The sequence below is a fragment of the Lutra lutra genome, chromosome 16, assembly GCF_902655055.1.
Source record: "Lutra lutra chromosome 16, mLutLut1.2, whole genome shotgun sequence".
Classification (NCBI taxonomy): Eukaryota; Metazoa; Chordata; class Mammalia; order Carnivora; family Mustelidae; genus Lutra; species Lutra lutra.
The window spans coordinates 203,282-215,976 of NC_062293.1; the positions used below are offsets into that span (position 1 = coordinate 203,282).

At 64.5% G+C, this 12,695-nt stretch overlaps 2 protein-coding genes across 14 annotated transcripts in view; one reads left to right on the plus strand and one right to left on the minus strand.

Moving 5' to 3' along the window:
* Positions 1-11,498, plus strand: part of B3GNTL1 (UDP-GlcNAc:betaGal beta-1,3-N-acetylglucosaminyltransferase like 1) — an 86,084-nt gene extending 74,586 nt beyond the window's left edge. For 9 of the 12 annotated variants that reach the window (XM_047709335.1, XM_047709338.1, XM_047709339.1 and 6 more), the window contains 5 exons: positions 1,950-2,085; positions 2,197-2,265; positions 2,600-2,674; positions 4,230-4,332; positions 6,974-7,103. In XM_047709335.1, coding sequence (XP_047565291.1) covers positions 1,950-2,085; positions 2,197-2,265; positions 2,600-2,674; positions 4,230-4,310 — 361 coding nt within the window. In that variant the 3' untranslated portion in view covers positions 4,311-4,332; positions 6,974-7,103. Of the gene's footprint in view, positions 1-1,949; positions 2,086-2,196; positions 2,266-2,599; positions 2,675-4,229; positions 4,333-5,429; positions 6,807-6,973; positions 7,104-10,492 lie in introns of those variants that run through there. The other 3 variants (XM_047709332.1, XM_047709333.1, XM_047709342.1) reach the window with 3 other exon arrangements.
* The window catches only part of TBCD (tubulin folding cofactor D), a 155,390-nt gene continuing 150,395 nt past the window's right edge, over positions 7,701-12,695 (minus strand). Inside the window, exons 36-39 of one of the 2 annotated variants that reach the window (XM_047709329.1) lie at positions 12,526-12,613; positions 11,497-11,606; positions 9,741-9,825; positions 7,701-7,903 (exon numbers count right to left, since the gene is read on the minus strand). In XM_047709329.1, coding sequence (XP_047565285.1) covers positions 7,889-7,903; positions 9,741-9,825; positions 11,497-11,606; positions 12,526-12,613 — 298 coding nt within the window. In that variant the 3' untranslated portion in view covers positions 7,701-7,888. Of the gene's footprint in view, positions 7,904-9,692; positions 9,826-11,496; positions 11,607-12,525; positions 12,614-12,695 lie in introns of those variants that run through there. The other variant, XM_047709328.1, reaches the window with a different exon arrangement.

Consider the following 12,695-nt stretch of genomic DNA (forward strand, 5'->3'; position numbering starts at 1 on the left):
CCACCTGCTCCCGTGGCCTCTCGGCCGTCCTGCCTGGGGCGGAGTCCCCCCTCCCCAGGGCCGGCACCGTCCCCTCCTTACTCCACTGCCAGGGGCTAGGGTGCAGGGGTGCGTTTGGAGAGGCTGGTCTGTGGGTTTGGGGAAGCTGCTCTGCTCGCCACAGCCCCTGCGGGGGGACATGGCGGCCCCACAACGAGTAAGGACAGATAGTCGGAAGGAGCGGTGGACGTGCTGACCGAGCTCGGTTTAAAACGGAAGAACGAACAACGGGGAGCGCTTTCACCGGAGGCCTTCTGGGCAGCGAGATGGGAGAAATTTGATTCTCAACAAGCCTGAGGCTGTAATTAAAGCTCGTTATTACCCCTCACAGCGCAAAGATTTTAATCCAATACAGAAACCACATGAGCTGGTAAGACTGAGGATTCTTCCCGGGCGAGTAAGAACCCACCAGCACCGGGGAAGACGGCCCCCCGAGGCGGGAGGGGCTCCGTGGCCGTCCCTCTGCTGCGTAGCGCACGGTCGCCGGCGTCTCCAGACCGGGCCCCGCACTGCACGCTGGGGAGCAGGGACTGTTGGAAGGGACGGGACGGGACGCTGTGCTGACAGAACTTCGTCGCAGGGACGGGGGGCGGGGGGAGCCGCTGCCAGAGCCACATGTGGCCCCGCGTCCCCCTCGGCTGCTGGGGACCCCGGGCCGGATCCCGCACGGCGCTTGCTGACACCGGCTGTCCCAGAAGGGCGGAAGCGTTAGAAGTGACTTCACCCGCAGCTCCCCGTCCCTTCCTCAGCCTCAGGCCTCCTCATGGAGCAGGACTCCCACATGGTCACTGGTCCTTTGTCCTTCAACTCCTTCCACGTCCTGAATGTGGCCGTGCGGGTGGCGAGCGGCGTGGGCCAGACAGTCCGGAGCTTGTGCGGGGCCGGGACCGGGGAGCCGCTCGCCCGCCAGCCCCAGCGCGGCCTCGGCACCGCCGTCGGAATGCCTGCCGTGCCCTTGCCCGGCGCCACCGCGTCCGGGACCCCGGGTACCCCGCCAGGCCCCAGCCCCCCCCCCCCCCACGGAGGAACAGTTCCCTGAGGTGCCTGGGAACGGCCACAGGTCACTGGGTTCGGTGTCGCCGAGGGAGCCGCAGAACGGTGCCCCCGGGCATGGCCGCGTCTGCACGATGGCGGCTGCCCTGCGTGCTGAGGGGTCTCTGGGAGACACGTCGGGGTCAGGTTGGGCCGCTGCCCCCGGAGAAGTTCCACCGTTCCTCCAGCTTGTAAAGATCCATTTCTCCGAGTCAGAGCACAAGCGGGCAGGGGGAGAGGGAAGACAAGGCCTGAGGCAGAGTCCCCGCAGGCCCCACAGGGGGATCCATCGCGAGACCCTGAGATCGTGACCGGAGTGGAAACCAAGAGTCGGACCCTCAACTGACCCAGCCACCCAGGCGCCCCGACCCTCCAAATTCTTACGGGATGCTTTCCTGCCTGCGACCCAGGCCCCTCCGGTGCGCGCGACCGCGCTGAACAGGAACAACGGAGCGCACCGGCCTCTGTGGGGCGCAGAGGTACACCGCAGGGGCCGGGCCTCCACGTCGCTCAGAGCAAGGGGCCCACGGAAGGGTCCCCGCCGGAGAGGACCAGCCGGCGGTCCGGCCAGCTTCGGCATGAGACGGCTCACCCGAGCTCACTGGACGCGGGGGCGGCTGCCTCCCCATCAGGCTCCCCGCGGTCTGTGCCTGGCGTCCCTCGAGGCCTGAGTCTGTGGACGTGATAAGGGACATCCTCGGGTCCACGTGGGGCTGGGGGGGGCAGCGCGACACTGCTTAATTCGTTCACTCGTTCACTCACCGGCCGGCGCCTCGTGAGCTCTAGAGAAGGGGCCCCGCAGGGCTGGGTGGGGAGGGAGGTCTGGGAGCGGCTCGGGGCCCCGCGCACCTGCTTCACCCGCCCCGTTTCCCTGCCAGGACCACCATCTGGACCCACCGTGTCCGCTTCCTGGAAGAACGGGTCCTGCCGCGCTGGACAGCTTTCACCATCTGGAACGCGGGCAGGCAGGGCCGCCGGCTCTACCGCAGCCTGACGGCTGAGGCACGACGCAAGGTGGGCCACCAGCCCCCCGCCCCGACCTCCTCCATCCCGCCCAGCAGCTCCGTACCCCCACCCCCCCGTCTCCCATCCCTGAGGCTGGTGTCCTGTGCGCCCCCCCGCCAGGTGGTTGCCTTCTGTGACGTGGACGAGAACAAGATCAGGAAAGGGTTCTACTGCCACGAGGACTCTCAGGTGTGTGGGCCCAGCGCCCCAGGAAGGGCCTCATCCCACATGGGCTGTCCACACCACCCCAGCTCTGACCCGGGGTATGTGGAGCAGCCATTGCCCAGAGCCTTCCTCCTTGGGGAAGGCCACCAGGCCCAGCAGCGGTGGCCCCATTTGCTGGGGATCTCGGAACCCAGAACAACCTGTGTCCCCGCCTGGCCCAGGTCTGTTTGCTGTGCACCTTGGAGCTGGGTAGGGGTGAGGGGTCAGTCCAGGTGCCCTGTCGGCGTGCAGGTCCAGCATGGCAGGGCGTCCTGTGGGACTACCATGGACCCCAGCCCACAAGACCTCTTGTTCTCAGGAAAGGCCTAAGCCTCGTGTTCCAATTCTGCATTTCCGAGCTGCCCGGCCCCCCTTCGTCATCTGTGTGAAGCTGGTAAGTGCCGACCACTGCCCCAGTGGGGGTCAGGCGATGACCGAGCAGCTGCTCCAGGCCCCCAGTTGTGGGATCACAGACGTCTGACCTGCAGCCAGATGTCCACATCCTTGGTTTGGGCCACCTGTGTGGAGCTGTGGGCTACGAGGGGAGGTGGCCATCGCCGCTCTGGGGAGGCCACCCAGGGTGCCAGAAGAGGCTGCCACGGTGCCCTCACAAAACGGGCTGCACTTCTGGAAAAGCAGCATTTTGGGAACTTGCTAAGTGCCAGACTCGAGGCCCATTCCAGGGGCTCCTCAGAGGCTCTGGCCGAGACGAGGATCTGTGGCGGGTAGAAGCGTGGCTGAGAAGCACCTCTGACCGAGCACCGTGGTCCCGTCTCCAGGGCCATCCTGAGACTTTACCTCCCTTGAGGTCACAGGTGCAGGGGGCGGGCTGCTCTCGGCCCCCCTGGGGACCACGGTCTCCTTGCCGAAGTCAGGCTGGCCCATGTGGCTGGATGACTACATTCACTCACTCCCAAATACCATCCCGTCGTCCGTGGGCCCTGGTCATTTCCGGCCTGGCAACAAGGTAGGCGGAGCCATGACATGGCCGTGATGTCGGAGCAGATGGGAAGGGTCCCCGGAGGTGCCCTCTGTACACGCACCTTCCTGAGGCCAGACCAGGGCTCAGTCGGGAGGTGCCCTCGGTCCTAGCCTTGCTGATTTCTGGCTGTGCACACTCTGGTCCGTCCGTCCTCAGTTGGGAGTGGCAAGTGTTTTCTCCCACGTGAGACTTGCCTTTTTACAGATTCTTCCAGGAAAAGCTATTTTCTTTTAAACAATTTATTTGAGAGAAAGCGTGCACAAGTAGGCAGAACGGCAGGCAGAGGGAGAAGCAGACTCCCCAAGCGGCTGGGCGCCCAACGTGGGACCTGGGATCATGACCTGAGTGTGTCCCTGTGCAGCCGTGCCCAGACAGCCTTCTCCGTGCAGCGTGTCCCCATGTGGCCATCCCTGTGCAGCCATCCCCATGGAGAATGTCCCCATATGGTCGTTCCTGCGCCCCGTGTCCCCGTGTTCTCCCCCGTGCAGGGACGGAGCCAAGTGAGGGGCAGGAAGGGATCCGTTGACCTCTCTTCGAGTCCGGGTTCAGGCCCCTACAGAAAGAAGCCAGAGCGTCCTGGGAGCCCTGGACAAGGCACAGAGGAAGGCCGGTGTGCCCCAGAAACGGGAGGAGGAGACCTGCCAGTGGGGCCATTTCCTGCCCTTAGTCCCCGTGTTAGCTGCCTCTGCAGCGAGGGACCCAAGTTCGAGCTGGGAGGTGTGTAGGCCTCAGAGGACAGCCCCCCACCTCCTTCCCACTGGTGACCAGCAGGACACCGTGGTCAACTTTTCACAACGTCCCCACCCCCCAAGATCCCCCGCCCCTCTCCGCTTAACAGTTCATCGTGGACCACCTGGCAGGTAGCCACAGGCGACTCTGCCCCGGGCCCCCTTGGGAGGGCCTCCGGGGGTCCCAGTGCAGGCTGGGAGAGGCCTGGACCACGCCAGACATGCTGTCCCTCCCACAGGACCTCACCGGGGGTGCGTTTGAGGACAACCTGAGGTCGCTGCGCCTGCGGGAAGGCCAGGACTTCCTGCACTTCAGCTGACGGGCCTTGGCAGCCACTCCAGGTACGTGGGATTGGGGGCACGAGCGTCAGGTGGCCCATGACCCTGAGGGGGAACAGGCAAGGCAGGGCTGGCACCACATGCACGGCGGACGCTGCTCCGTGAGAGGCTGGCCCTTCCCTGCAGGCATGTGTGTGAGCGTGTCCGGAACCAGGACGTGGTCTACACACACCAAGTTGCAGAGTCGAGAGCCCACAGCCCGAGGGACACGTCCCTGACCGTGTGAGTGGTGGGAGGCTCCCCTGCCCCCGGGGGCACCGCCATCCTCCCATCTGTCGAGCCAGGAGCTCGTTAGCTCGCGCTCCTGACAGACGTCCGCGCGGCGAGGACGACAGCTGCTGCGTGCTCTGCTCCCGCCGTGGTGGATGCTTGAGTGTCTACGTGGGGCAAATCCCGGCACGGTTCCTGGGTCTGACTTGGTCCCACGTGTGGAAATACGGGGCACCGACCGAGAGCAGAGGCTGCGTGCTGTGAGCTCGCGGGGCAGGCCTGCGGGGGCCCAGGGCTGGCCTCGAGGTTGGTCAGAGCCACGGCTGGCTTCGTCTGGCAGGTCCTCGGTTGCAGGCGGCGTTGAGTCAGGAAAGCTGGCAGTGAGCGACAGTGTCCTGGCTGCCTCAGGCTGCTGGCTGCAGGGGTCACGGCCTGGTTTCCTGACTGGCCGCCGTGGGCAGGGGTCACGTTTGTGGGCGTGCTGGCAGCTTGCGTCTCCCAGGCCTGGGAACCCCCTGCTCAACCCGCCAAGGGCAAACACCCATCAGCCGTGAGTGACTGTGGGTGACCGTGGGCTCCCCTTTGCCTGTCCCAGGACCCAAGCAACAAGGCCACGGATATGCTGTGCCCCGAGTGACTCGTGCCAGACGCAGGGGTGGCCCTGCCGGCAGGAGCCCGGGGTGAGGGCTCGCACCAGCAGGGCAAGGCTCCCTCCCGAGTGGGCTCGTGATGGGGCGCGTGGGCGTCAGAACGAGAAGCAGGGTCTGCGTGCAAGCCTAAGGCACAGGGGGAGCTGCTCCGAGGCGGGAGAACCAGGCGTCCCGCTCGGCTCTTCTAGAAACACGTTTGTGTTGACGCTGAACACCCCCACCCCTCTTGTCCACTTCCAGACCCTGCTCGTGTCGTGTACCTGCCGCTTGCTCACTGTCCCCAGCACACGGAGGTGCCCCGCGGGGACAGCCTCCCCGCCCACACTTCCGTCACCAGAGCAAGGGCTCCGAGTGGGGCGAATCTGCTCCCACAAACCCAGCAGCATCTGGAGGTAGTTTGCTCTGCGAGTGGGAAGGGGGTTGCTCCTGGCATCTGGGTTGTTGCCAAGGACTGACTCAGCCCAGGGCGCCTGAGCGGTCGGTGAGTGTCCGACTCTTGGCTTCAGCTCTGGCCGTGACCTCTGCGTGGGGAGATCAAGCCCCATGTCGGGCTCTGCTCTGCCTGGATCTAACCCCTCCCCCTCCAAAGAACCCCAGAATTCCTCAGCCCCAGGGCTAAACACCTAGCTGTGCGTTCGAGCCCTGTGTCACCTGGATGTGATGGTTTCCCCGCGTCCACGGCTCTGCCCAGCGGCCGCCCCCTCCCTTGCTCCGCGCCAGGCCCTGTGGTTGGGGGGTGGGCAGGGTGGTAGCCGCGTGGGTCTGCGGGCTCCGGTATCTGGGGACGAGCCCCCATGAGACCTCTGTACACACCGGGCCGATTCTTTCTGAGGCCTCTTTCCTATTTTTCTGGGTAATTTCTTCAGCTTGTGTCTACTTGGTTGTTTAAATCTATCCAGGGAGCTTTTTCCTGGATAATTCTCCTCTGGGTAGTTTCTAACTCTTTCAAAAACAAATGTTCTGCGGCTCATATTACCAACATCGCAGTTTTGGGGTCTGGTGATTCCCATTTGTCTATTTTGTGACGTTTCTGGAACATTAGTTTGGGTTCTTTCCAGCCTCTCCATACAGATGAACCCGCACTCTTCCGGGGAGAGTCTGTCGGCCGCTTCTGCCCGCTGTCTGGGAGCACCACGCGCGGGGTGGGCGGGCGGGGGCCGTGCGCACGTGACCGTATGTTCCAGGTCAGCTTTAAGAACTGCCCATCCCTCCAAGGGAACCTCCAGGAGACTCCTCTCCCCACCCAGCTGCAGGGGGAGATGGTGACGGGATGCTGTCCCCTCGCTGGGGTCATCTCTGCTGCCAGCGCAGGAGCAGCCTCCCCGGGTCCCAGCTGCACGTGGGCCTTACGTCCTAACCCCCATGCTGCCCCTGAGACGAGCGCTCCCCACGCGCCTCAGCTCAGCACACGCAGGCGCTTGGGATCGGGGGAGGCTCGGTTCTGTGTCTGGAGCGTGGCCGTGTGTGTCCTGGGGTCTGGCTGGTCTTCCATCTAAAATGGAGACCTCCGGGGCGCCTGGGTGGCTCAGTGGGTTAAAGCCTCTGCCTTCGGCTCAGGTCATGATCTCAGGGTCCTGGGATCGAGGCCCGCATCGGGCTCTCTGCTCAGCGGGGAGCCTGCTTCCCTCTCTCTCTGCTGCCTCTCTGCCTGCTTGTGGTCTCTGTCAAATGGGTAAATAAAATCTAAAGAATGAAATGAAATGGAGACCTCCCTCCTCGTTTCTGGGAAGGAAGCATGTTTTAAGGCTTGAATCCACAAAGTAACACCAGACTTTCTCCTGCAGGGGGTGTGATCAGGTGTAGCCCAGGGAAGGTAAATGATCCCCCAAGTCAGCGACTGAGCCCGGCGGGCAAACTACTCCCCACGACGGAAGCAGCACCCGCGCCTGCCGCGACCCACCGGGTCCCTTGGCCCCATCGCCACACACGCCCACGAGGGCAGCTCCTTCGCTGGCCCAGACACGGTCCACCCTCGGTTCGTGGCCCCAACCACGGCACAGCCCTCGCCTCGGACGCTGAATTCTCTCACCACCCACGACACCGCATCCGAGCCTCGACCCGGGAGAGAGCAGACAGGGCGCGGCCATGCAGGCCCCAAGGCGGTGAACTTCCGTGCACGGCAACCTCACTGGCCTTCAGGTTAGGTCCACTCTGGGCAGCTGGAAAGAGGCTCTTTTTTGGGAAATACGCGAATCAGCTGTGGAACCTCCCGGGTGTCCCCAGGGCAGCCGGCACCCGCCCGGCGGGGGTCCACCATGGCCGGTGCCGGTGCAGCCACTCCCCACCTTGCCGTCGGGTCCCCACCACGAGCCGCTCCGGTGGGGTCTCGGGCAAGATTCTTCGGTTGCACAAAACCGTGAGGGGTCGGGACCCCGTGTGACACCCACATGCGCTGGGCACAGCAACGGGCAGGGGGCGCGGCGGGCAGAGGAGGGGAGGCAGCGCCGGGGCTTCCCCTGGCCCACCTGCATCTGGTCGCCCACCCCCATCGGTGTCAGACAGAGACATGGGACTGCTCAGGACATGGTTTTTATAGATGGGCTTCCCGCGGTCGTGAAGACGAAAGCACTGACACCCCAGGACCCGCGTGAGGAAAAGCCATCGTCGTGGTGATGAACCCCAGGTCCCTCGGCGCTGCGTCCGGTGTCGCATGCGGACGGTCATCAGGCTCCTCCTCCCTGCTGGCCGGGCAGGGGGCCTCAGCGGGGGCCAGGCTGCGGGGGACACAGCACAGGGTCAGGCCATCAGCGGCGATCCCTCACCCAGGCCCCACAGCCGACACGACCGGCGTAGCAGCCAGGAGTCCCCGGGACTCTGCCCCCACCTTCACGCACCCGCGCGCCAGGGCTTCCTGAGGGCAGTGGGCACCGGGCGTTCGCTTGGAGAGCCCCAGCCGCCCACGGGCCCGACACGGGCGGGCACAGCCACCACGCCGGGCGGCTGCGGACGGGAGGCAGGGACACCACCCAGAAGGAACAGCCTGACTGCGGGTGCCCGGAGAAGGAGAGACTGAAAAGCGGACAGGACACGGGAAGGGGAGAAGCCACTGGGAGAACCAGAGGCAGAATAAACCCGCCTAGTCCGTGTGCAGATGAGAGACGCGTGTGGTCAGACCAGAAGCACGGAGGGCGGGCGGGAGCCTGACGGAACCTGGAGCGCACGTTAAACGCTCCAAGAACTGAGGTGACTAACGTAGATCCAGACAGACCGGACCCGGTCACCGCCTGTAAGTGTCCCACTTAAACGGAAGGAAACAGATGTAAACGACGACCAGCAATCCAGAGCGGCTGCGCTCCCATGGAGGGAGCGGACTTGAGGGCACAGCGCCTTCTTACAAAGAGCATCTCTATGGGGGCGGTCAGAACATCAGGACGGTGGCCCAGACTGAAGCCCACAGGCAGCCCGGGCCACTGCCTCCAACGTGGAGCAACCCCAAGAAGACAGGCGGGTGGGGGCAGCTGCAGCTTCTCGGCCTCTCGGAGAACAGAGCCCGACGTGGAGATGGACGAACGCGGACTCTGCCCAGAGCGGAGACCACCGGAGTCCAGCGCCCAGCGGAGCACACGATGCTGGAGGTGGGTGTGAGCTGGCAGAGGGGCGAGAGTCTGGAGTGCCACCTCGGGGGACCCTCTAGGAGCCCGCGGTTCACCTGCCACGAAGCTGGAACCAGGGCTGAGGTCTGCCCGGACGACCGCAGCCGGCCCCACATCCTGCCAGCTCTCCAGCAGGACTCCAGGCTCATGGCCAGGGGTCCTCCGTCCAAGAGCACCCGACCCCCGTGCCCCGAGGGGGACAGTGCAGGGCGCCCCAGGCCAGGCCATGACGGAGCTCTGGAGGCTGAGCAGTGCCCGCGCCCCTGCCGGACGAACACGGACCCTCCGTCCCCGGTGCTCGTCCCCCGTGGGCACAGAGCTGGACAGCACTCATATCTGGATGGACGTTCTCACTCAGGAAATGCTCAAAAGCAGTCGCAGACGAGACGCACGGCCAGGGGGATACGGCCAGCAAGGCAGGACCAGGAACCAGCTCCGGGTCCGGCGTCCCAGCACGTGCCGCTGCGTGAGCACCGGTGGGACCCACCGCCCGGGTCCACCCTGCTCCCTCGCGAGCGTGTCCGACAACCCCGCAGGACCCGACGGTCAGCTCGGGCCCCTGCCATCTCCGAAATCCACAGCCGCCATGCAAGATGGACACCTCATGGGGCAGCCCCAGATACTCCAGGAGTCCCAGAGTCCCCAGACAGGACAAGTGTCCAGGGAGGCAGTGATGGTGGAAACCAGACAGCGGCACCAAGGACCTCGTGTGAGAGGCGTGAGCTTGAGGGCTGGCAGCACAGAACGGCCACCCACCAGGCAGACGGCCTGTCCTGATACGCGCCCAGTGGGGACAAGGCAGGCAGGAGCCTGCGACGAGGAGCCGGCAAAGCACATGAGGGGCAGGCGGCGGGGGGAACACGCCAGTCTGTGCTACCCGACCGGCCCAGACTCGAGCTCAGACGGAGGCTCAGGAGCCGCACTCAGATCTCACATGGGAAGGGCCCCTGGGTCTCACCTTGGGGACCAGCTGAGGTCTGGGCACGCCGAGGAGGTCACACAGGCGGTTCCGCTGGCCTCTAACAAGTGGGAGCTCCGCATCCCTGGGGAAGAGCAGGCAAGAGCAGCTTCAGCAGCGGGGACGGTCGGCTCGCGGGAGGCTTGTCACAAGCTACGGACGCGGGGTGCGCAGAACCCCAGCATCTTAGCCAGGGAGACCAGGGCAGATGGCACCAGGCAAGCCCCCGCTCCTGGCACCCTTCTGGGGAAACTGGGGAGGCGCGGCCGCAGACTGGCCGGAAATGCTGAGACTCAGAAAGGTGGGGTAGGTGGGTTTTCAAAGTTTTACTTGACTTTGAAAGCTTTGTATCACTTTCATTAAAAATAGAGATTATCTTTTTCTTTTAGAATCAAAAAACGAATTGTACATTCCTCTGGAGTTTCCTTCAGCAGAAGGGGCCTGGGCTGTGCGGGGAGAGCCCCGTGCGCCCCACGGGGAGAGGGCGGCAGGTTGCAGCCGCGATCTGCGCCGCAGGGTCCCTGTGTGTTCGTGCCGTGGACCGCGTGGGGGGCACCGCGCAGGGAGAACCACGGCTCCCTCCACAGGCGCTGAAGCGGGAGGGCCCCGGGGGACGGGACCCCAGCTGCTCGGGCACCCACGTCTTCTGCAGTTTTCAAAGACGTTCACTCAATTCCCTCATCCCCGAGGTCAGTGTCTCCCCGAGAACCTCGAGGAAGCCCCGAAACCAAGGGCCCTTTTCTGTCCTTCAGCCCCCGCCTGCGGACGCAAGCATGCAGACCCCGACCAAGCCCGGGCCCGAGCAGCACAAGGCCCTCCGGGGGCCACCACCGGACCGCTCCACGGTGGGTGAGGAGGAAGGGGCCGCCTTGCAGGGGTGCACGCGGGACCGAGCACAGTCCTGACTGTGACGGGTCCCCCCACGTGCTGTTGGGACTTGGTAGCCAGCGTGCCCCACTGAACCTGCACCCCTGGGCTGTACCCTTCTGCTCTCCACGCTCTCCACATGCCCTCCAGCCCCGTCCCCACTCCCCACACACCCTCACCCCTGCCACCCCAGTGCATCGGGTCAGAGAGCTGACAGGCCCTGCAGGACACTGCACCAGAGACAAGTCCAGGGCCCAGCTCTGCGCTGAGGGACCCAGGAGAAGCCAGTGGCCCCGGGGGCCCCGGAAAGAACCGGCTCTCGGGGACACCTACTCCGCCCTTTCTGAGGTTTGAACACATCGCTAGGGCTTTCCCACACGGCCGAGCAAAGGCCCACGGGCCCCCTCAGGAGAGGCACCCGCGTCAGGCCCTCCATACCCTCCTGCTCCCTTGGAGGCCACGGCCAGCCCGCGAGCGCGAACCCCAGTGGGCACACCACCCCCTGTGCTGCTCCCTTCTCGGTATTCCCGACACGACCCCGTCAGCATCAAAGCCCGAGGTGCTACCGCCTAGCAAGAGCAGACCCCAGAGACAGACGGTTAGTGCTCAGAACCGTCCGCCTTTGTGCTCAGAGCACCTTCCCACAACAGGAGGCGCCCCCTCCCCTCCCTGTGTCCAGGGGGCCGGCCCAGTCCCTCGGTTATCAGTGGGGACCTGCAGGCAGACACACAGTCACCACCTCCTCGGAGCACAGGCATCAAGGGCTGGGACCCTCGCTCTCCCTGTCCCTCCGGAGGCCTCAGGGACAGGAAAGGAGGTTCTGGATGTCCCCGTTCACGGAGAAGCCGCCCCTTCCCGGCAGGAAGGTGGGAAGGGGCCTCGCACTCACCAGGCCGTGGTGCCCAGCACAGCCATGACCTCATCAAGGACGTCCTCAGCCATGATGTCACTGTAGGTGAGCAGCATCTCGTACACCTGGCTAGCCGTGGTCTTCCGGATCTGCGCGGGACAGAACATGTCATCAGGAGGGAAAGGTCCATTAGAACCCAAGCAGAGGGACAGGATCCTGCCCAGGGACATGGGGTCAGGCACGATCCCGGGTCCGAATGGAACCTAACGCCATGCAGGTTATTAGAAGTGAGGAGGTGATGGGGCGCCTGGGTGGCTCAGTGGGTTAAGCCGCTGCCTTCGGCTCAGGTCATGATCTCAGGGTCCTGGGATCGAGTCCCGCATCGGGCTCTCTGCTCAGCAGGGAGCCTGCTTCCTTCTCTCTCTCTCTGCCTGCCTCTCCGTCTACTTGTGATCTCTGTCTGTCAAATAAATAAATAAAATCTTTAAAAAAAAAAAAAGAAGTGAGGAGGTGAGCTGGGATCCTGCCTCAGGAGACCCTGGCCACAGCCGGGTAGGGAATCCCGCAGGCTGTGGGGCAGGCCACCCTGTTTCCCCTGCTGCCCCACGGCAGCCTCCCCATCAGAGAGAAGCCAGGCCACCTTGCTCTGACCGAAATGCTTCGTGGAAAACCTGCCCCTCACCAGGGAAACGGCCTTACGTGCTTCCTTCCCCGGCTGCCCACTGAAAACACCGCTCAAGGGGCTGGTGGTCTCAGGCCCACCCCAGGGTAACTCATCAGCAGGCTGGGCAGCCTGAGAACCTGCATTTCTGATGGGGTGCTGCTGCAGGCTGGTCCAGGGACCCCATTTGGAGAACCAATGGGTTCGGTATAAATGTCACTTGTACCTTCTAGGAAGATGGCACATTTGGATTATTTGAAGAGTGTGTTTTTAGCCAGTGGAAAATGGAATTGGCAGGATACCTGACCTCAGCGGGGGGTGTCCAAACGAGGGTGCTGGTCAGGTGCGGGCCCCCACGCAAACCCGGCAGGGGTCAAGGCCCCGGGAGCAGCCGCGAGCGCACTCACCACGGGGAACGGGTGGCAGAGCAGCAGGCACAGCTGCAGGAGGGCCTTCTTCCTCACACCGCCCGGGAACTGCACCATCCCACAGAACCTGCGGGCGACAGGCTTCAGCGTCCACCGCAGTAACACATCTGAGCCCCAGGGTCGGCAGAACCGGGTCCGCTTCTGTGAAA